The sequence below is a fragment of the Eriocheir sinensis genome, unplaced genomic scaffold, assembly GCF_024679095.1.
Source record: "Eriocheir sinensis breed Jianghai 21 unplaced genomic scaffold, ASM2467909v1 Scaffold409, whole genome shotgun sequence".
NCBI classification, from domain to species: Eukaryota; Metazoa; Arthropoda; class Malacostraca; order Decapoda; family Varunidae; genus Eriocheir; species Eriocheir sinensis.
In genome coordinates, this window is record NW_026111731.1 from 73,809 (window position 1) to 98,459 (window position 24,651).

The following is a 24,651-nucleotide window of genomic DNA, read 5'->3' on the forward strand; positions in this document are numbered from 1 at the left end:
GCATCATCTATTTTTGGGGGTTTATATTATGGCAAAAATTTGGCCCATCGCTGGTACACGGTAAAGCCACAAATTTGGCCCGTCGCTACTACACGGTTAACCACAATTTACCTTCCCAGGTACCCAATTATTGGGCTCGAAAAGGAGAATAAACAGCTTGGCGGGTTGTGCGCCGACTGCCCAGTCAATTTGAAACCGGGTACGCGGATTCATGGGGAGGCGGTGGCTGAGTCGACAGAGTGACGGCGCCGCGTTCAGGAGGACGCGAGTTCAATCCCCGCCCGGTGCCACCAAGCTGGGATTTTTCAGCCGCCGCCGAGTGGCTTAAAACTACCCACATGCTGTCCAGAAGACCACCTATCAACCCGGACTCTAGATTCTAGGATTAAAGATGAGCTCCGGGAGGGCAGCATGAGCCAATTTAAGATGGCGCCACTATAAACACTCGCCTGCGCCAGAACGGGCTGGGTCGACCATCAGGGCCCACCGGGAAGAGGCCTACCGGCGCAATAGGCCGCGACGTAGAAAAAAAAATAAGCGTGCTAACCTCTAGACCGTCGAAGCGCTTTGAAAGTAAGGAAAGATCTAACATAAGAAATAACCGTCCTATCAGCTTACTCTTAGTTATATATCATTCATATACGAATCACAAACAGCACAAAGGAGGGGGAGGCGATGGCTGAGTGGTTAGAGTGCCGGTCCCGCATTCGCCGCGTCCTGGATGATGTCGCCTCGAATCCGCCGCTACCACCTGGGATCTTCCAGTCACCGCCGAGTGGCGAAAGATTACCCACATGCTTTCCTGAAGATCACCCATCAACCCTGACTCTAGAGGAACTGTTCAAGGGAAATAATAGGGGCTTCGTGGTGCAGTGGTTAGCACACTCAGCTTACAACCGAGAGAGCCCGGGTTCGATTCCCGGACGGAGTGGAAAAAATTGGGCGGCTTTTCTGATACCCTATGCCCCTGTCCACCCAGCAGTGAATGGGTACCAGGTATTAATCGGGGATTGTGTCCTGTCTCCTAGGATCTGTTCCCTTCTCCTATAATTCCTTCCCCTTCTGTCTCTCTCCGGCATATGACAACAGATGTTGCGCCGACTAAACCAAACTTTACAACTTTCAAGGGAAATAAAAAATGAGCTCCGGGGGTCAGCATGAACCAAGATCAGTTGTCGCTACTATGAACACTTGCCTGCGTCCATGGGCTGGAGCCGACACCCAGACCCTTCAAGAAAGCCTACCGGCGCTATAGACCAAGATGTAAAAAAAAAAAAATAATAATAATAATAATCAGACAAATCAAATTCCTACTGTCGCGGAGAAGCCTCAGGCCCTGCAATGGGTTATCCACCAGGGATCACTCTAATCAGCAGATAAGGCAAAGGAGAAACCTGATGTACACATTATAACCTTTGTGTGGCACTGGATAACCTCACCTACTTATTTCTCTGAACTCCACTTACAGGTGCAGTGGTTAGCGTCCTTAGCTATGAATCTGCGGACCCGGGTTCGTACCCCAGCCCGGACAGAACGCGTTCAACCCACCCAGCTGTTGGGGGCTTCGTGGTGCAGTGGTTAGCACACTCGGCTCACAACCGAGAGAGCCCGGGTTCGATTCCCGGGCGGAGTGGAAAAATTTGGGCGGCTTTTCCGATACCCTACACCCCTGTCCACCCAGCAGTGAATGGGTACCAGGTATTAATTGGGGGTTGTGTCCCGTCTCCTGGGATCTGTTCCCTTCTCCTATAATTCCTTCCCCCTCCTGTCTCTTTCCGGCATATGACCACAGATGTTGCGCCGACTAAACGAAACTTTCCAACTTTTTCCACCCAGCTGTTCATCCTTCTTTTCGGGCTGATCGAGAAATGATTACCTGGGCACACCTGGTGAACATAAACTGTGGCAACACCGGGCTTCATACTGGCCCGTGTCCCCGGTAATGAGTTCTTCCTACCTAAGTCTATATATACCAAATCAAGTCACTCTGCTTCAAAACTGCGACCGGTACGCGCAGGAGGCGGTTTTGGGGCGGAGCAGCGAGATGACGTCACTTGGAGCGAAAAAAAAAAAATATCCGCCAGCTCAGTGGTGACTAAGTTGGGGCCGTGTGTGCACTCTGGTTGTGCATTCTCGCCTTCTTTCACAGCGTGTTCAGGCAAGCCACTGACGAAAAAATATGTGTTTTTATTGTGCGTGACTGTAATTTCAATGCCTACAAACGGCGGTGTGGAGTGTGAGGGAGGGCATGTTGAAGTGATTGATTTAAATTAGTCCGCCTTTCCTCGTTTTCTCTAAATCCCTGTTTCTACATTCTCTATAATTCTCTTATAGTTTGGCTCCAAGCAGTGTCACGCATAAACCACGCCTCGGCCGTGTCTCCTCCCACAAACCTGCGTATGACTTGACTTGGTGTATATAGACTTAGCTTCCCACCACAGGCTCAAAGGAAGCGATGGAGTTGAGCACCGCAGCCACGCTCAGCTATAGTGGATGCACCCAGCTTTAACTTCACCTTTATATTGCACTAATGTAAATCTATTTTTTCTCTCTATAGGGGAGTGATGACAAAGGCCACGAGGGACCGGATGGCAAAGCAGAAATGAGAGATCTGGTGAGTCTGAATAAAATTACAATGAATACGTAAGTAGGTATATTTGTGCCATACACGATCACTTTTTGCGTGCAGGGGTTCGAACGCGGTGGGAGCGGAAAGTGATTCGCTATGTCATCCCCATGTTATAGTCTATGGGATGCCATACACGATCACTTTTTGGGTGCAGGGATTCGAACGCGGTGGGAGTGGAAAGTGATTTGCTATGGCCGGCCCATGTTAAAGTCAATGGGATGACATACACGATCACTTTTTGCGTGCAGAGATTCGAACGCGGTGGGAGTGGAAAGTGATTCGCTATGGCCGGCCCATGTTAAAGTCAATGGGATGACATACACGATCACTTTTTGCGTGCAGAGATTCGAACGCGGTGGAAGCGGAAAGTGATTCGCTATGGCCGACCCATGTTATAGTCTATGGATGACATAGCCGCTCAAGTCCGTCCCGCGCTCCGCTCGCTACCCTGCTGGCCGCCTCGCCCCGGCGGTGTGCCCTAGAGAAGGCTCATGATTGCGTGCAGGGATTCGAACGCGGTGGGAGCGAGTAGTCATTCGCTATGTCATCCATAGGAATTACCATGGGGTTGCCAAGGCGACTCACAATTGAGCCGACGGAATCGGACGCGGTGTCCCAACACCTGGCAGAGGCGACATGTCCTTCAGGTTCCAGACCGTCACGCTCTCCGGCGGTAGCATGTCCAGGGAGGTTTACCGCGGGAAGCGCGACAGCATGTGGGTAGTTTTAAGTCACTCGGCGGTGACTGAAAAATCCGAGGTGGTAGCGTGGGGATTCGAACCCGCGTCGTCCATCTCGCGGTGAATGTGGGTCCACGACGCTACCAATCCAGCCACCGCGTACCCTGAGTCTCAAGGGCGCGTGCTGATGTGAAGAGGAGTGACGCCATGCTGAGACACTATACTTAACAAGCAATGAGGATACAGAACCAAAACCAGAAACATTTTTATAATTCTTATTTAAGCACACAAAAACGCTTCTTAGTAATTGTACACAAACGCATACAATGTAGACGGATACAATTCGGAAAGTTTTTTATAATTTTTATTTAAACACACAAAAACGCTTCTTAGTAATTGTATACAAACACACGCAAATTAAATGGTTGCAACTCGTTTCTTTTTCATTTGAGATGGAGGTAAGGGTGCAGACGATGGATTGAAGGTTGATTTTTCTTCCTTTGACGGGTGCTTATCATCCTTTGTATAGTAACTGTATCTTTTTATTTTGGGGAAGATGATGTATAAGTAACCGCACACATGTTAAACATAGAGTTTGAGGTTAAGCATATACGTTAAGCACACAAAAAACAAAGTTATGTTAAGAAAAGGAGAGAGAGAAAAAGAGGAGAAAAGGAGAGGAAGAGAGAAGAGAAAAGGAGAAAGAGAAGAGAAAAGGAGAAAGAGAGGATAAAAGGAGAGAGAGAAAGAGAAGAGGAAGGGAGAGAGAGAAAAAGAGGAGAAAAGGAGAGGAAGAGAAAAGAGAAAAGGAGAGGAAGAGAGGAGAAAAAGAAAGGAAGAGAAGAAAAGGAGAAAGAGAAAGAGAAGAGAAAAGGAGAGGAAGAGCGAGGAGAAAAGGAAAGGAAGAGAAGAAAAGGAGAGGGAGAAAGAGAAGAGAAAAAAGAGAGAGAGAGAGAGAGAGAGAGAGAGAGAGAGAGAGAGAGAGAGAGAGAGAGAGAGAGAGAGAGAGAGAGAGAGAGAGAGAGAGAGAGAGAGAGAGAGAGAGAGAGAGAGAGAGAGAGAGAGAGAGAGAAGACGAAGATGAAAAAGGACAAAGAGAAAGGAAGAAAGAAATATTATATGAATAACGGGGAGTTGGCTTATGGGAGCACGTGCAAACACTAACACAGTTGGAAATATACTTTGGAAGATAGCGATGATGGGAAAGTCGTTACGTAAAATTCGCTACACACCTGCTTCCGCCCTTCCCCCCCCCCCATCCCACCGCACCCCACCCTCCTCTAGCAGATGTGATAGGTATCTCCCACTCTCCCGCGTTAGGCGAACAAAGCTGACCCCTGGTGGGGAATGGCTTAACGTCACGGTGTTGACTCGTCTCTGTTGCGGGATGATGGTATATTTCTCGTGAGAATGAGAAGCAATGCTTTGTGTAAACAGTGTGGGAGACGAAAGTCGTTTAGTGGATCGTGTCGGTCGTGTGTCGACAGTGACCGCCGTGGAGATGACACATTGTTTAAACATTGTGGGAGACGTTTCACATCTCTCCTTCCGTCCATGAGTGTTCTTCACCACGAGCTAACAATGCAGAAAAACTCTGTGAAAGCTGTGGAATGGTATTCGGCGGGACACATCTGCACCCCCCCCCCCCCCTTCCCGCGTTTTTCTGGGCGTCAAGATAAAAAATTAAACTACCACCGCGATAGTCTTTATATAAGGAATGGTTAAAATGAATGGGATTTTATGATTTTTATTGATATCTGGTGAGAAACTAACATGCCAAAATCTTATATTAGCTTAATGCAGGTAGATTATTTTTCGTTTGTCTTAAATCCGAACTTATTCCAGTCTGAATAGTTAAATCATTACATGGACACAATAAATTTTGAATTACACTCTAAAAATGCATCTTAATTCTGGATGAGAGGGATTCAGACAAGTTATAGTACACACATATGGCATACATGATAATAATAATAATAATAATAATAATAATAATAATAATAATAATAATAATAATAATAATAATAATAATAATAGTAATAATAATAATAATAACATTGTTAAAATGGATCTTAATTCTGGATGAGAGGGATAATTCAGACAAGTTATAGTACACACATATGGCATACATGATAATAATAATAATAATAGTAATAGTAATAATAATAATAAGAAGAAGAAGAAGAAGAAGAAGAATGATAATAATATTAATGATAATATAATAATAACATTGTAAAAATGCATCTTAATTCTGGATGAGAGGGATAATTCAGACAAGTTATAGTACACACATGGCATACATGATAATAATAATGATAATAATAATAATAATAATAATAATAATAATAATAATAATAATAGTAATAATAATAATAATATTGCAACGTTCTGTGGATCATATGTACGTTTCTACTACCTACTTACCACGTCCCCATCACCTTTTAAGAACCCTTTTACTACATCCCACTACGCCAATGTAGTTCTGGAGCCAAGGGGTGTTTGCATCCATTTTATGTCCACAAAATTACCCACCTGATTTTGATAGTGGACCACCTTGGACACATTTTTAGCGAGGGTGTTTGTTCTGAAACCCGGCAGTAATGGAGATATTCACTAGTTTGTTAGAAATGCTCTGATGCAAAATCGCTCCAAAAGTTAGGGGTACGGGAAATTAAAATTAACACAACATTGCACACAATTAACCTATGGTTTTGTGTTGGTGCTTAAATTGAAGCTAGTTTAGTTATCTACAACATGAAAACAAGTTCAAGGTCATCAGATGAAAGTCAAGGTCACCAGAGGTCAAAGTGTGACGTAATTTTACTTATGCTTGAAATTAAGACTTTCTTTCATTTGAAGGCCAACAAAAAAACTCATGATGATATAACTGTTTATTTGAATGCACATCTGAATACCATACAATATTAGGTAATTTTAGAAAAAGAATTGAAGTCTCTAACACAAATAGTAGTCCTTTGAGGTTGAGTTGAAAATAGCGAAAATTGGCAAAATTTCTCAATTGCATCCCTTACCCACCTGGTTTTGATAGTGGACCTCATTGGACACAATTTTAGTTGGGGTGTTTGTTCTGAAACCCGGTAGTAATGGAGATATTTACTAGTTTGTTAGAATTTGATTACTTTAATTTTGTAACAATTTGTAATTTTAATATTTAATTTATCAAAAAAGCATTTTTAGCAAAAATATCTTAGCTAGTATCGTTGAATTATAATACCAAGGCAAAAAAGTAAACCATACACTTTTCCTATATGTGACCGATTAAGGGTTAATGCTCTTTTTTTTCTTTTCAGGACTGACGAGTACATAGGGACATCATCAAGTATGTATGGCATCCCCAAGAAAACGGAGACGGACAGCTTCACCGATACCTAGCCAATCCACTGATCCTGAGAGGTGCATCATATGCCAAAGAGATGAACCCAACCTTAATACATCAGGGACAGAGAATGGCAGATTAGCAGTAATCCAAGCTGCTGGCATTAGAGGGGACTGTGTGTTAGAGAGACTGAATCATATTGATCAGGCGAAGTTTGTCTACCATGTTAATAATGATTGCTACAAACGGTACACACACAAAAGGAATCTTGAGAGATTGCAGCTGGCAGCAACATCTGACGCAGGTGCACAGCAGAGTACCTCATCTGGTGGTCAGATGAGGAGACGTTCCTCAATGACTGCATCCGCAAATATATCTTGAAAGGAGAAAGGCAGTCCTCCAAGTCTGCGTTGCCGTCCATTGGTCAAAAGAAGCTGGATATATTTGCAGATGTAATGAAGAACATTGAACCAGGTTTGAACTCTGGGAGGTGCTACAACTTGTCATATGTATCTGATTGATGATTGTAGGGGCCTTTGCACTTTGAGGGGTGAAGAATGACACATCATTACCACACATATTTAGCAAATACAGTTTCACATCCCTGTTTCTGAAGGCAGTGACATCTTGATCACCACTCTGTACCACTTTATTGCAACTATCAGATACATATGACAAGTTGTAGCACCTCCCAGAGTTCAAACCTGGTTCAATGTTCTTCATTACATCTGCAAATATATCCAGCTTCTTTTGACCAATGGACGGCAACGCAGACTTGGAGGACTGCCTTTCTCCTTTCAAGATATATTTGCGGATGCAGTCATTGTGACAGTACAAATCTGCCCCAAACACAGCATCTGCATCTTGCAAGTCACTGGTTCACGTGTATACTTCATCCTGAAGAGACAGTGCAGCTCTCAGGAAGGACTTTGCACGGCCTTCCTCCGAGATTCGCCACTTCTTGTATACATTGTTGTGTTTTACATGGCCACATATGAAGCACGGCTTGGAGAAGATGTCTACATTTTCTGCACGTGATGCTGGATCCCGTGCTGCAGTTGAGGAACGTCTCCTCATCTGACCACCAGATGAGGTACTCTGCTGTGCACCTGCGTCAGATGTTGCTGCCAGCTGCAATCTCTCAAGATTCCTTTTGTGTGTGTACCGTTTGTAGCAATCATTATTAACATGGTAGACAAACTTCGCCTGATCAATATGATTCAGTCTCTCTAACACACAGTCCCCTCTAATGCCAGCAGCTTGGATTACTGCTAATCTGCCATTCTCTGTCCCTGATGTATTAAGGTTGGGTTCATCTCTTTGGCATATGATGCACCTCTCAGGATCAGTGGATTGGCTAGGTATCGGTGAAGCTGTCCGTCTCCGTTTTCTTGGGATATCCGCCATACTTGATGATGTCCCTATGTACTCGTCAGTCCTGAAAAGAAAAAAAAGAGCATTAACCCTTAATCGGTCACATATAGGAAAAGTGTATGGTTTACTTTTTTGCCTTGGTATTATAATTCAACGATACTAGCTAAGATATTTTTGCTAAAAATGCTTTTTTGATAAATTAAATATTAAAATTACAAATTGTTACAAAATTAAAGTAATCAAATTCTAACAAACTAGTAAATATCTCCATTACTACCGGGTTTCAGAACAAACACCCCAACTAAAATTGTGTCCAATGAGGTCCACTATCAAAACCAGGTGGGTAAGGGATGCAATTGAGAAATTTTGCCAATTTTCGCTATTTTCAACTCAACCTCAAAGGACTACTATTTGTGTTAGAGACTTCAATTCTTTTTCTAAAATTACCTAATATTGTATGGTATTCAGATGTGCATTCAAATAAACAGTTATATCATCATGAGTTTTTTTGTTGGCCTTCAAATGAAAGAAAGTCTTAATTTCAAGCATAAGTAAAATTACGTCACACTTTGACCTCTGGTGACCTTGACTTTCATCTGATGACCTTGAACTTGTTTTCATGTTGTAGATAACTAAACTAGCTTCAATTTAAGCACCAACACAAAACCATAGGTTAATTGTGTGCAATGTTGTGTTAATTTTAATTTCACGTACCCCTAACTTTTGGAGCGATTTTGCATCAGAGCATTTCTAACAAACTAGTGAATATCTCCATTACTGCCGGGTTTCAGAACAAACACCCTCGCTAAAAATGTGTCCAAGGTGGTCCACTATCAAAATCAGGTGGGTAATTTTGTGGACATAAAATGGATGCAAACACCCCTTGGCTCCAGGACTAAATGCTATGTATTGGTACCTTTAATGTGCATATTCCCACAACCTTTCTGATAATCGGGGGGGGGGCTTCGTGGTGCAGTGGTTAGCACACTCGGCTCATAACCGAGAGAGACCTAGTTCGATTCCCGGGCGGAGTGGAAAAATTTTGCGGGGATTAAACCTTCCCATACTCATATCCTTGAGAATGCGAAGACAATGAAGTGTAAAAAAAAACTTGCTTTTTTATCTCGTAAAGGAAGAAATACAATCACAAAGGAGTAGGTCAAGTAGGTCATTGCGTTTTTTTTTTTTTTGTGTGTGTGTATTTGCTACGTTACTGTTACCTTTAGCGTGAATATTGCCACATTCTTCCTACTAAGCATACCATTACCTTTCTGCTACGTTTCTTGCAACGGTTCCTTCTATTACCTGTTACCTGTGTCATACATCATATCTTCGTTAACTGCTCACAGTCACATAACCATAAATTTTACTTTTCGTTAATGCATATAAACGACGCTGAAAATCAATGTAGTTACACTTGAAGATGAGATGATCGTAAAAATCTAACTTGTTCTTAGTCAGCAAATGAGCAAAGATAAGACAAGACAAGACATTCTTAACTTATTATATTTTATTCATACTTTTCTCCTTTCTCTTTTTTTTTTTTTTTTGGGGGGGGGGGAATCAGTATATGCAATCCAATATAACACATTTATTTAGAACATGTCAAAGTGCTAATTATTGAGAGGGTGATTTTTTTAACTATTTGAAAAAACAAAAAACAGACAGAATAATATAGTTCGCTAGTTAAGGCACTTGTTCTTTCCAGACATTATGGAAATGATTTTGATGACGGTAAAATCTTGAACTCCATATAAGCATTGTAACGCTGTTACATTCACCAATTTCACACATTCATTTGCTTACGGGAGGATATAATAAGAAAGAAAAGATAGTTATACTTTGAGCTTTCAGAAAAATAGGAAATTTAATCTACAACTTTAACTATATTTTTTTCCTAGACACTTAAAAAAAAATAACTCCCATAACATGACACACAATTCTCAAAATGAATCTTAAGTACATTAGGAAGCAGAGTATGCACTTTTTTGGGGGTATAGAAAAATTATTTTACTGGTCCCTGGACATGCTACCGCCGGAGAGCGTGGCGGTCTGGAACCTGAAGGACATGCCACCTCTGCCAGGTGTTGGGACACCGCGTCCGATTCCGTCGGCTCAATTGTGAGTCGCCTTGGCAACCCCATGGTAATTCCTATGGATGACATAGCGAATCACTACTCGCTCCCACCGCGTTCGAATCCCTGCACGCAATCGTGAGCCTTCTCTAGGGCACACCGCCGGGGCGAAGCGGCCAGCAGGGTAGCGAGCGGAGCGCGGGACGGACTTCAGCGGCTGTGTCATCCATAGACTATAACATGGGCCGGCCATAGCGAATCACTTTCCGCTCCCACCGCGTTCGAATCCCTGCACACAAAAAGTGATCGTGTATGTCCTCACCAACGACTGTTGCTTAAATTACAGGCTCACGGAGTAGAGGGTAAAGTTTTGAACTAGGTCAAGGCGTGGCTTAGCAATAGGAAGCAAAGAGTGCAAATTAATGGTAAAAGATCTGACTGGGGATGTGTTACCAGTAGTGTCCCACAAGGTTCGGTATTAGGTCCACTTTTGTTTATTATTTATATCAATGACTTAGATACAGGAATTAGTAGTGATGTTGGTAAATTTGCAGATGATACCAAGATCGGTAGAGTAATTGAGTCGGATCGGGACGCTAGTATTCTCCAAGGTGAACTCAACAGATTGTATGACTGGGCGGATAAATGGCAGATGGAGTTCAATGTAGGGAAGTGCAGTATTCTGAGTGTAGGTAGGAACAACCCCTCACATAACTATTGCTTAAATGACACTCTCATAAGCAGGTCTGGGTGCGAGAGGGATTTAGGGGTCTTAGTGAGCTCTGATCTCCGTCCAAGGGCACAATGCATTCAAGCTAGAAATCGAGCTAATAGGGTACTGGGATTTATTTCAAGGAGCGTAAGCAACAGAAGCCCCGAAGTCTTCCTCAAACTATATTTAGCATTAGTTAGACCTCATCTTGACTATGCGGTTCAGTTCTGGTCACCTTACTATAGAATAGATATCAGAATGTTAGAATCGGTGCAGAGGAGGATGACTAAGATGATTCAGGGGTTGAGAAACTTGCCATACGAGGAAAGACTCAAACAGTTAAACTTGCATTCTCTAGAAAGGCGAAGGGTGCGTGGAGACATGATCGAGGTTTATAAATGGATGAAGGGCTTTAATAAGGGAGACATTCATAAGGTTTTGTTGGTAAGAGAACCGGGTAGGACACGAAGTAATGGGTTTAAACTGGATAAATTCAGATTCAACAGGGACATAGGCAAAAATTGGTTTACTAACAGGGTGGTGGATGAGTGGAATAGGCTTAACAGTCATGTGGTGAGTGCCAATACAATTGTCACATTCAAAAATAGATTAGATAAATTCATGGACAGCGATCTTAGGTGGGGTTAGATACACGGGTACTTAGGGTCAAAGGAGCTGCCTCGTACAGGCCTACCGGCCTCTTGTAGACTCCTGCGTTCTTATGTTCTTATGTTCTTATGTCATCCCATAGACTATAACATGGGCCGGCCATAGCGAATCACTTTCCACTCCCACCGCGTTCGAATCCCTGCACGCAAAAAGTGATCGTGTATGGCATCCCATAGACTATAACATGGGGATGACATAGCGAATCACTTTCCGCTCCCACCGCGTTCGAACCCCTGCACGCAAAAAGTGATCGTGTATGGCACAAATATACCTACTTACGTAAGTACTCCGCAATACATAGTTTCATCACTCTTGTCTTCCTGTCAGCTATTCCGAATATTCTTTTATTCTTTCCTCTGTTTTTTTCATTAAGACACGAGACTTCATGGAAACCAATCCTAGTGTTGTGAACGGCCACCAAGTCTTTGAAGGAGACATGGTCTTGACGGAGAGCCAGTGGCGAGCGGTCAGGGAGAGGAAGGCCCTCGCAGACCTCTCAGCGCGCTGGCCTGAACAGGGCGGCTTCCCCACCGTGCCCTACTACCTCGACACTACCGACTGTATGTAAAAATTATGTTTCCATTCACAAGCAGACAAAGACGAGCGTACTAGTAGTATTTGGCCTACTATCGAGATGTGCTAACATACTAAAAAAAAATGAATTATAAATCTGGATTCTATACGATAGTTCAGTAACACAGCCAGTCTCTTTCTTTATACCATAAAAAAATGTTTGTTTTCGGTTTTCACCTCGGACTCAGCCGTCACTGTGGCTGCCATAAATGCAGCGATTGCTCACTGGGAGCAAAACACCTGCATCAGATTCCAGCTCACGTCCAACCTCGCTCAACCGCACGTCAGGTTTTTTGAAGGGTCTGGATGCTGGTCGTATGTCGGCATGCTGGCCCAGAATGGACAAGACATTTCCATTGGAAGTGGCTGCAAAGAAGTAAGTATACTATGGTAATATTATGTCGTAACACAATAAATTGTATAGTTACCATACTGCACTCCCCAATACCGCTCACTCTACACTGGTTCTGCTCCCATGACATACTCTGTTCCCTCAACATTTAAAACTTATGCCACTTGGTTTAACTGTCTTTCCATGCCTCTGCTGATTCCTTGCATTAAACCTTCCCATGAAGTCTTCTCCTAAAACCTTCCTCTATTAAGAAACCATACGAAAGTAAATGAAATTCAGGAGTCGCAGCTGTTTGCACAGAAGATGACAGCACCACAAAAACATTACCATTGATAACTAAATAATAAATAGTAATAATAATAGATGAGATAATGATGAATAACAATAACAAGAATAATGGTAGCTATTATGTGTGTGTGTGTGTGTGTGTGTGTGTGTGTGTGTGTAGTAATTTAGTTGCCAGAGGCTTGACAAAGTCTTAATAACATCGTTCTCCTCGACGCGGGTCAGCTCGGCATTGTCGCCCATGAGATCGGACACGCCATTGGGTTCGTGCACGAGCAGAGTCGCCCCGACCGTGACGACTATGTGGTCATCAATTATGGCAACATCCAAACTGGCAAGGAAAACAACTTCAATAATTACAGCACGTCAGTGGTCAACACCTACGGCATACCATACGACTACTCATCCGACATGCACCACGGCTCTACGGTGAGGGACTTTGCATGAGTATGGTTTCCTTCTTACCATGATGACTATACGCTCCCCTATTGTAAAACGTCTCGTCGTCTTAGGGCCAGTTTTACAGTCCAATACAGCAAGTTTGCGAGCTCCCCTGCCAAACGGGGGCTTCGTGGTGCAGTGGTTAGCACACTCGGCTCACAATCGAGAGAGCCCGGGTTCGATTCCCGGGCGGAGTGGAAAAATTTGGGCGGCTTTTCTGATACCCTACGCCCCTGTCCACCCAGCAGTGAATGGGTACCAGGTATTAATCGGGGGTTGTGTCCCGTCTCCTGGGGTCTTTTCCCCTCTATAATTCCTTCCCCCTCCTGACTCTATCCGGCATATGACCACAGATGTTGCGCCGACTAAACCAAACTTTCCTTTTCCCCAACCAAACACAAAATACGACGAAAATTCCTTGTAGCTCTAGTTGATATAAAAAAGTGGAGGGAATTTCAGGAAACTACACAGGAAATCTCTTTATTAGTATATCATGTAATGAGTAGAAATAGCGGATCATTGTAGTGGATATGGTTTGGTTTGGGCGCTTACAATGACAGAGGGCCAGTTTCACAGTTCCCCATGATGGGTTCGTAAGCTCCCAAACCAATACCGGAGCCTTCGAAATTTCCTTGTATAGTGTCTGGTGTTTATATTTAAGTTCACAAATTTTATGAAACAATACAGGAAAAGTCTTGTGTATTAAGTGTGGCATCAAAGACCTCACCATTTTGGATTGTATGGGATTCTATAGTTTGGTTCGGGCTGTTGCGAAGACACTGTGTTGGACTGTGAAATCGGCTCAGAGTGTTGGACTGTCGAACTGGCCCTTAACTCCCCGCAGCAGACTCTCCCCTTGACACATTTTACAGGGCTTCACCAACAACGGCAAGACGACCATCGCCACCCTATATCCCTTGGCGCAGGAGCTCATCGGCCAGCGCACGGGACTCTCTCACAGGGACATACTATTGGCCAACACCATGTACGGCTGCATCAGTGAGTATGATATATGAGTAATTAAGGGGCTACTATTACACTTGGCAAATTTTCCGTCGATCTTCAGTCAAACCACGATTTCCGCTGGCGTGGTTCTCATTTGTTTCTTGTTATTGCTGCTGCTGATGATGATGATGGTGAGTAATACCGTCGTCCTTCGGTGAAATCTACCGTAGCTTTGGAAGATCGTGGACACGTCAGAAAACCACGGATATATGAGAACCACGCCAGCGGAAATCGTGGTATGACTGAAGATCCACGGAAAATTTGCCCAGTGTAATAGCCCCTTAACCCGATAGCTGCGGGGATCATGTTTCCTAAAGGCCCTTCCATCTAAGCGAGAAAAATGAGAAAAAATCAACACTCACGCAAACCATTTCATAATATATATCAACGCATTTGTTTATGCATCATCTATTTTTTGGGGTTTATATCATGGCAAAAATGTGGCCCGTCGCTGGTACACGGTAGAGCCACAAATTTGGCCTGTCGCTGCTACCGGGTTTAAAGAAAGGCGTGTCAGTGGAAGCGACAAACAATGAAACTCTAATGTAAGTAAGTTACGGCACATGTACAGTATTTTTTTATCCAGTTTCCCTTATCCAGTTCTTCCCTTAAGTTGTGGCTGCCATTAATATTACTATAATTTACAAAATGAATTGCTTAATCTTCCTATTTATAAGTTATATTGAACGTGTTGGAGTTCTAATTTCCACGTACAATTTTTTTTTTCCAGGCAAAAAAACAAGAGAGTTAAGTGTAAGAGCGCTGAGTTGTAGTTTTCAATCTCCTTGGTAACAGAATAAGTTTAATAAAATACTATATGAATTTGTGAAAAATGGTAGTTTCTGATTACTAAATACTTGATGCTCACTTAATGTTCGTTATTTTTCTATGGTATATTGTAAACACGGCCAATTGCTTTTCATCAGTTTTTATTGCCCTGTTCTCTGCAGTAAACGTATCTGAAAGAATAAATTTTAATTTGAGGTTTATGTGTATGATACATCAGTCTTAACCACTTAAATGTGGTTATGCTTTACCATAATTTGATCATTACCTTGAAAGTCTTGTTATGACACACTTGCCATATTTTCCGCGTTACTGCTAAATACAATAACACAAATTGTCCCTAATGTTTGTCAGAGAGGCCTCAGAATTACCCTAAAAACTCCGCGCTTCTCGCGCTCCAACCACCCAGCATTTTGAGCTGGGCTAAGACACCATCGCTTCTCACATCAACTATTTCTAAAGGTCAAAGAGGGGATCAATCTGGTTTTCATTTGTGTTTTTTAAGGTTCATGGCACAGAAGGGTCAAACTACCACCAGGGTCGTAAATCTACCCCTGGAAAGGCCTACAGCTCCTACGAAAGCCATGTCAAATATGTGAATTTGGGCGACGAAATGTTTTAAAATACGCCCAATAGCCCCAATGTTTCAAGGTCCTAAATACGCCCCTGGTCTCCAATCATTTACATTCTGCAGCAGTGTTGCCTCTCTGTTTGCTACCGATATTTTCATCCTGACTGCGAGGGGAGGAGGCATGCTATAAAATAAAATGTCTGTTCAGAGCATGAAGTCGGTTCAAGGTGTGGCAGATTCCTGAATTCCCATGTGTGCCAGTTCGACCGCCAATTATCCGATTAGCACCGTCTCCCTACTTACCCACCCACAACCCACCTGTTTATCTCTCTCTCTCCCTCTCGACCCGGGGGGGGGACCTAAGGGGACACGCCGACCACCTCCACCACCACCAAAACGTGGCAATATGGGTAAAAATCGTTGCCACATGTCATAGAATTTATACAAATCGTTGTTATAATCCTAAACATCGACACTAATTGTACTATGTAGCTTCCTTTACTATATACAGAATATATAAAATATCACAAATAGCACAGGGATGGAAAATAAGAGAAAGACGCATGTACGAAGGTTGATTTGGCAGGATGGCTTGAGGTAAGCGACGATACCAGCTCCACCCTGAACCGACTTCATGCTCTGAACAGACTATAACTGCATGCCTCCTCCCCTCCGCGGCCTCACACGACTTTGAACTCTTGCTCACCCCTATCCGAGCCAAATCCCTTATGCAAGTGTTAACCAGCATTTTCATTCCTTCGTCCCTCTCTTTGATAATGTCTGGAACAGCCTTCCTTGGTCTATATTCCCTCCTGTCTGTGACTTGAACTCCTTCCTATGCCGAAAAATGAGCACGTTTGCTTACTCGGACTTATTGTAGGAATTGATCTTTTTTACAAATAATGTTTATATCGCTCCTATTTTAACACTCGCCAGGCTTCAACCACCATTACTTTTTCGAACCGTTTCCATCGGCGAAGTATCCATGCACTTACCATGCACTTTGAATTGGATGATGAAAAAATCCCATCGCGATAGGAAACAAACATGTATGCATATGGTAAGGTACTAGTATTAAATGATTTGACCGTCGACACCAACTAAAATAATCAACAATTTTCATTTTTTATAGATAAGTGGCTTGCTGCTTGCGGAGTGAACGCCGACCCCTGCCAGAACGGCGGGTTTTATGGAAAAAGCTGCGCTTGTGTGTGTCCCTCGGGCACCTCTGGGGCCAACTGTCAGACAGTGACAGGAGACTACTACGGTGATTGGCCGCCCCTTTGCACACCTTGTCTCTGGAGCTCTCAGAATACTTGTTCTCTTTGTTCCTCTGTAGTGAGGAAGCACCTTACGATAGCTTGGCTCTTGGGATAAAAGAGGATAACAGTTCAACCTTCAATTACAGTGTAGTCCAAGAATTCCTCATTAAATCATATCTATTGCTCAGCGAACCATTTTGAAAAATTGGAATGATCCAGTGACTATATAATCGTTCTTTTTCTAGTGGATTATGCAAAATCCGGCTGTTTTGACATAACTGTTGACACCAAACCTCGTCTTCCACAGACGAGTTGACGAATCCCTACACTGAGAAAGTAACTCAGGAAGGCCTCCTCACCTCGCCGGGCTATCCAAGCAACTACCCAAATAGTGAGTGAAAGATTTACATAGAAAATCAGACCACACAGACCCCATGGTCCAGACTAGGTGGCCTGTCCCTAAACCTAAGTGCTTCTACATTAGTCAGATGGCTCCTAAACATTGCATTTCATTTCTAATTGATATTAAGTTGAAGGAAGTGACGGTCGAGCTTCTTTTCAAAGGAGTCAATCGTGTTACACTGAACCACTGAAGGTGGGAGCTTGTTCCATTCTTGCACTACAACGTTGGTGAAGAAAAGAAGAAAAGAGAGAGAGAGAGAGAGAGAGAGAGAGAGAGAGAGAGAGAGAGAGAGAGAGAGAGAGAGAGAGAGAGAGAGATTTGTTTGTGTGTGTCTTGTACTGAAGCCAGACACAGTGTGGGTGGGCGGGCTCCCTTTGTGTGGTGTTGTCTATTCACCCTCTGTTCCGTTCTCCCTGCCCCGGCAGTCCAGTGCGTCAAGTGGATTGCAGCTCCCGTGTGCCACGTGCCCCGAGTGACCTTCTCAGAATTTTACCTGTACGAAAAGAGTCCCTACTGCGGCTCGACTACAGAGACGTGCTGCTACTTTGATGGTCTGGAGATCAGAACCGACAACTTGTACAACGGTGAAGTGTGAGTATACAAAGACCCTGCTCGCTCTGGCTTTTTTTTTTATGTACGTGTACGCCTGTAGCGCCGGTAGGCTCTCTTGAGGGGCCTGGATGGAAGTCGGCCCCAGCTCGTCATGGCACAGGGCAAGTTTTTATAGTGGCGCCATCTTCTCTTGGCTCATGCTGCCCCCCGGAACTCGTTCTTGATTCACTTGGACGGTTTCCTCTAGAGTCCGGGTTGATGGGTGGTCTTCAGGACAGCATGTGGGTAGTTTTAAGCCACTCGGCGGTGACTGAAAAATCCGAGGTGGTAGCGTGGGGATTCGAACCCGCGTCGTCCTCCACGCGGTGAATGTGGGCCCAGCACGCTACCACTCAGCCACCGCCTACCTACCCCGTGACGGCGAGCAAGGCTGCCACTGTTACTCTTACAAGGCGTATTCACTTCTAATTATTACGTAACAAGTTTAGTTTGTGATATTCCTTTGTGCCACTAAACTTGCACGATGGTGACCGTGACCACTCAAGTTCTTCCAATCCTCGGCAGGTATTGTGGCACGGACATCACTGCAGGCCAGACCTTCACCGGAACCGGTCAAGAGATGATTTTATACTTCAGGGCGATAAGTAATAATCTTCGCAGGGGATGGTCTGCCCAACTCACCTTTGTGCCGCAACCGGGATGCACGTAAGTGACAAAAAAGAGGGAGGGGAGAGTCTCAGGACCAGTGAAGAGTAGAATCACCCTTCTGCGTTGTACCTTCATCAGCCTGTGTTTACTCGTAGATCGCAAATATTTTACGTCCTAACGATTCCTTTATTTTTGTTTCTCTTCAGAATCACCAATGCAGAAAACCCCATCATCACCACCACAGCAACAACCACCATTACAGAACTCACCACCACAGCAACAACCACCACTACAGAACCCACCACCACCACCACAGAACCCACCACCACCACCACAGAACCCACCACCACCACCACCACAGCAGCAACCACCACTACGGAACCCACCACCACCACTACAGAACCCACCACCACCACCACCACAGCAACAACCACCACTACGGAACCCACCACCACCACTACAGAACCCACCACCACCACCACCACAGCAACAACCACCACTACGGAACCCACCACCACCACTACGGAACCCACCACTACCACTACAGAACCCACCACCACCACCACCACAGCAACAACCACCACTACAGAACCCACCACCACCACCACCACAGCAACAACCACCACTACAGAACCCACCACCACCACTACAGAACCCACCACCACCACTACAGAACCCACCACCGCCACTACAGAACCCACCACCACCACTACGGAACCCACCACCACCACTACAGAACCCACCACCACCACTACAGAACCCACCACCACCACTACAGAACCCACCACAACCACTACAGAACCCACCACCACAACTACAGAACCCACCACCACCACTACAGAACCCACCACCACCACTACAGAACCCACCACCACCACTACAGAACCCACCACCACCATTACGGAACCAACCATCACCACTACAGAACCCACCACCACCACTACAGAACCCACCACCACCACTACAGAACCCACCACCACCACTACAGAACCCACCACCACCACTACAGAACCCACCACCACCACTACAGAGCCCACCATCACCACTACAGAACTCACCACCACCACCACCACCACAGCAACAACCACCACTACGGAACCCACCACCACGACTACAGAACCCACCACCACCACTACAGAACCCACCACCACCACTACAGAACCCACCACCACCACTACAGAACCCACCACCACCACTACAGAACCCACCACCACCACTACGGAACCCGTCACCACCACTACAGAACCCACCACCACCACTACAGAACCCACCACCACCACTACAGAACCCACCACCACCACTACAGATCCCACCACCACCACTACAGAGCCCACCACCACAACTACAGAACCCACCACCACCACTACAGAACCCACCACCACCACTACAGAACCCACCACCACCACTACAGAACCCACCACCACCACAACAGAACCCACCACCACAACTACAGAACCCACCACCACCACTACAGAGCCCACCACCACCACTACAGATCCCACCACCACCACTACAGAACCCACCACCACCACTACGGAACCCACCACCACCACTACAGAACCCACCACCACCACTACAGAACCCACCACCACCACTACAGAACCCACCACCACCACTACAGAACCCACCACCACCACCACCACAGCAACAACCACCACTACAGAACCCACCACCACCACTACAGAACCCACCACCACCACTACAGAACCCACCACCACCACTACAGATCCCACCACCACCACTACAGAACCCACCACCACCACTACAGAACCCACCACCACCACTACAGAACCCACCACCACCACAGCAACAATAACCACCACTACAGAACCCACCACCACCACTACAGAACCCACCACCACCATTACAGAACCCACCACCACCACCACCACAGCAACAATCACCACTACGGAACCCACCACCACCACTACAGAACCCACCACCACCACTACAGAACCCACCACCACCACCACCACAGCAACAACCACCACTACAGAACCCACCACCACCACTACAGAACCCACCACCACCACTACAAAACCCACCACCACCACAGAACCCACCACCACAACTACAGAACCCACCACCACCACTACAGAACCCACCACCACCACTACAGAGTACACCACCACCACTACAGAACCCATCACCACCACCACCACAGCAACAACCACTACTATAGAACCCACCACCACCACCACCACAGCAACAACCACCACTACAGAACTCACCACCACAGCAACAACCACCACTATAGAACCCACCACCACCACCACAGAACCCACCACCACCACTACAGAACCCACCACCACCACTACAGAACCCACCACCACCACCACCACAGCAACAACAACCACCACTACAGAACCCACCACCACCACTACAGAACCAACCACCACCACCACTACAGAACCCATCACCACTACTTCAGAACCCACCACCACCACTACAGAACCCACCACCACCACCACCACCACAGCAACAACCACCACTACGGAACCCACCACCACCACTACAGAACCCACCACCACCACTACAGAACCCACCACGACCACTACAGAACCCACCACCACCACTACAGAACCCACTACCACAACTACAGAACCCACCACCACCACCACCACAGCAACAACCACCACTACGGAACCCACCACAACCACTACCGAACCCACCACCTCCACTAAAGAACCCACCACCACCACTACAGAACCCACCACCACCACCACAGAACCCACCACCACCACTACAGAACCCACCACCACCAATACAGAACCCACCACCACCACTACAGAACCCACCACCATCACCACCACAGCAACAACCACCACTACAGAACCCACCACCACCACCACCACAGCAACAACAACCACTACAGAACCCACCACCACCACCACAGAACCCACCACCACCACTACAGAACCCACCACCACCACCACCACAGAACCTACCACTACCACTACAGAACCCACCACCACCACTACAGAACCCACCACCACCACCACCACAGCAACAACCACCACTACAGAACCCACCACCACCACCACCACAGCAACAACCACCACTACAGAACCCACCACCACCACCACCACAGCAACAACAACCACTACAGAACCCACCACCACCACCACAGAACCCACCACCACCACTACAGAACCCACCACCACCACTACAGAACCCACCACGACCACTACAGAACCCACCACCACCACTACAGAACCCACTACCACAACTACAGAACCCACCACCACCACCACCACAGCAACAACCACCACTACGGAACCCACCACAACCACTACAGAACCCACCACCACCACTAAAGAACCCACCACCACCACTACAGAACCCACCACCACCACCACAGAACCCACCACCACCACTACAGAACCCACCACCACCAATACAGAACCCACCACCACCACTACAGAGCCCACCACCACCACAGCAACAACCACCACTACAGAACCCACCACCACCACCACCACAGCAACAACAACCACTACAGAACCCACCACCACCACCACAGAACCCACCACCACTACTACAGAACCCACCACCACCACAGAACCTACCACCACCACTACAGAACCCACCACCACCACTACAGAACCCACCACCACCACCACCACAGCAACAACCACCACTACAGAACCCACCACCACCACCACCACAGCAACAACCACCACTACAGAACCCACCACCACCACCACCACAGCAACAACAACCACTACAGAACCCACCACCACCACCACAGAACCCACCACCACCACTACAGAACCCACCACCACCACCACCACAGAACCCACCACCACCACTACAGAACCCACCACCACCACTACAGAACCCACAACCACTACCACCACAGCAACAACCACCACTACGGAACCCACCACCACCACTACAGAACCCACCACCACCACTACAGAACCCACCACCACCACTACAGAACCCACCACACCCACCACAGAACCCACCACCACCACTACAGAACCCACCACCACCACCACAGAACCCACCACCACCACTACAGAACCCACCACCACCACTACAGAACCCACCACCACCAACACCACAGCAACAACCACCACTACAGAACCCACCACCACCACCACCACAGCAACAACCACCACTACAGAACCCACCACCACCACTACAGAACCCACCACCACCACCACCATAGCAACAACAACCACCACTACAGAACCCACCACCACCACTACAGAACCCACCACCACCACCACTACAGAACCCACCACCACCACTACAGAACTCACCATCACCACTACAGAACCCACCACCACCACAGCAACAATAACCACCACTACAGAACCCACCACCACCCCTACAAAACCCACCACCAGCACCACCACCACAGCAACAACAACCACCACTACAGAACCCACCACCACCACTACAGAACCCACCACCACCACCACTACAGAACCCACCACCACCATTACAGAACCCACCACCACCACTACAGAACCCACCACCACCACTACAGAGCCCACCACCACCACAGCAACAATAGCCACCACTACAGAACCCACCACCACCACTACAAAACCCACCACCAGCACCACCACCACAGCAACAACCACCACTACAAAACCCACCACCACCACCCCCACAGCAACAACCACCACTACTAAACCGACCACCACCACCACTAAAAAAACCACCACCAGCACCACCACCACAAAACCCACCACCACCACTAAAAAACCCACCACCACCACTAAAAAACCCACCACCACCACCACCACTAAAAAACCCACCACCACCACCACCACTAAAAAACCCACCACCACTAAAAAACCCACCAGCACCACCACCACTAAAAAACCCACCACCACCACTAAAAAACCCACCACCACCACTAAAAAACCCACCACCACCACTAAAAAACCCACCACCACTAAAAAACCCACCAGCACCACCACCACTAAAAAACCCACCACCACCACTAAAAAACCCACCACCACCACTAAAAAACCCACCACCACTAAAAAACCCACCAGCACCACCACCACTAAAAAACCCACCACCACCACTAAAAAACCCACCACCACCACTAACAAAAACAACACCACCACCACAAAAAAAACCACCACCACCACCACCACTAAAAAACCCACCACCACCACCACCACTAAAAAACCCACCACCACTAAAAAACCCACCACCACCACCACCACTAAAAAAACCACCACCACTAAAAAACCCACCACCACCACCACCACTAAAAAACCCACCACCACTAAAAAACCCACCACCACCACCACCACTAAAAAACCCACCACCACCACCACCACTAAAAAACCCACCACCACCACCAGCACTAAAAAAACCACCACCACCACCACCACTAAAAAACCCACCACCACTAAAAAACCCACCACCACCACCACCCCCAGAGCAAAAACCACCACTACTAAAAAACCCACCACCACCACCACCACTAAAAAACCCACCACCACTAAAAAACCCACCACCACCACCACCCCCAGAGCAAAAACCACCACTACTAAACCGACCACCACTACTAAACCGACCACCACCACCACTAAAAAACCCACCACCACCACCACCCCCAGAGCAAAAACCACCACTACTAAACCGACCACCACCACCACTAAAAAAGCCACCACCACCCCCAGAGCAAAAGCCACCACTACTAAACCGACCACCACCACCACTAAAAAAGCCACCACCACCCCCAGAGCAAAAGCCACCACTACTAAACCGACCACCACCACCACCACCAGGCCTAAACCACCAAGATGTTTAATTCAGGCTTTCAACGGAGTGTTCTACTGGTCCTCCCCAGGCTTCGGGATCACCAAGTACCCGAATAACTTTAACTGCGCCGTGCGAGGAGTTTCGGTATGTGCCTTACTTTTCTGGCCGTGGTGGGTGAGGTTAGTAATAGCTCATTCCAGCGTCACAAAGCGCCCATGATATTACGAGACATGATATTCTATACCAGAGGAGAAGAAAACCGAGTTAGTGCACTGCCTAAGATCATTGTTCTGTCTGCCATTCCTATTCGCTTGCGTTTCCATTTTATTGTTCAAATCAAGAATTACTGTTATAAAACGCCTTGACGCTGAGTATATCTAAGTAGTCAGGGCATACACTATATACCTCTCGCACTTCCTGGAAGCTGAGAAGATGGCGCCACTATAAACACTTGCCTGCGCCATGACGGGCTGGGGTCGACTACAATCCAGGCCCCTCAAGAGAGCCTACCGGCGCTATAGGCGTACACGTAAAAAAAAAGACTTCCAAGTAAGGAAG

At 46.4% G+C, this 24,651-nt stretch overlaps 1 protein-coding gene and 1 long non-coding RNA gene across 2 annotated transcripts in view; both read left to right on the plus strand.

Annotated features, from left to right (window-relative positions):
* Window positions 1-13,133, plus strand: part of LOC126992158 (blastula protease 10-like) — a 45,144-nt gene extending 32,011 nt beyond the window's left edge. The window contains exons 3-6 of the mRNA XM_050850814.1: window positions 2,558-2,614; window positions 11,850-12,036; window positions 12,238-12,425; window positions 12,912-13,133. Of these exons, the coding sequence (XP_050706771.1) occupies window positions 2,603-2,614; window positions 11,850-12,036; window positions 12,238-12,425; window positions 12,912-13,133 (609 nt within the window). The 5' untranslated portion in view covers window positions 2,558-2,602. The remainder of the gene's footprint in view (window positions 1-2,557; window positions 2,615-11,849; window positions 12,037-12,237; window positions 12,426-12,911) is intronic.
* A 796-nt stretch (window positions 13,134-13,929) lies between these two features.
* On the plus strand, window positions 13,930-17,142 carry LOC126992151 (uncharacterized). The gene is made up of 3 exons (XR_007746259.1): window positions 13,930-14,126; window positions 16,622-16,756; window positions 17,059-17,142. It is a non-coding gene; the product is annotated as an uncharacterized LOC126992151 (long non-coding RNA).
* The last annotated feature ends 7,509 nt before the right edge of the window (window positions 17,143-24,651 follow it).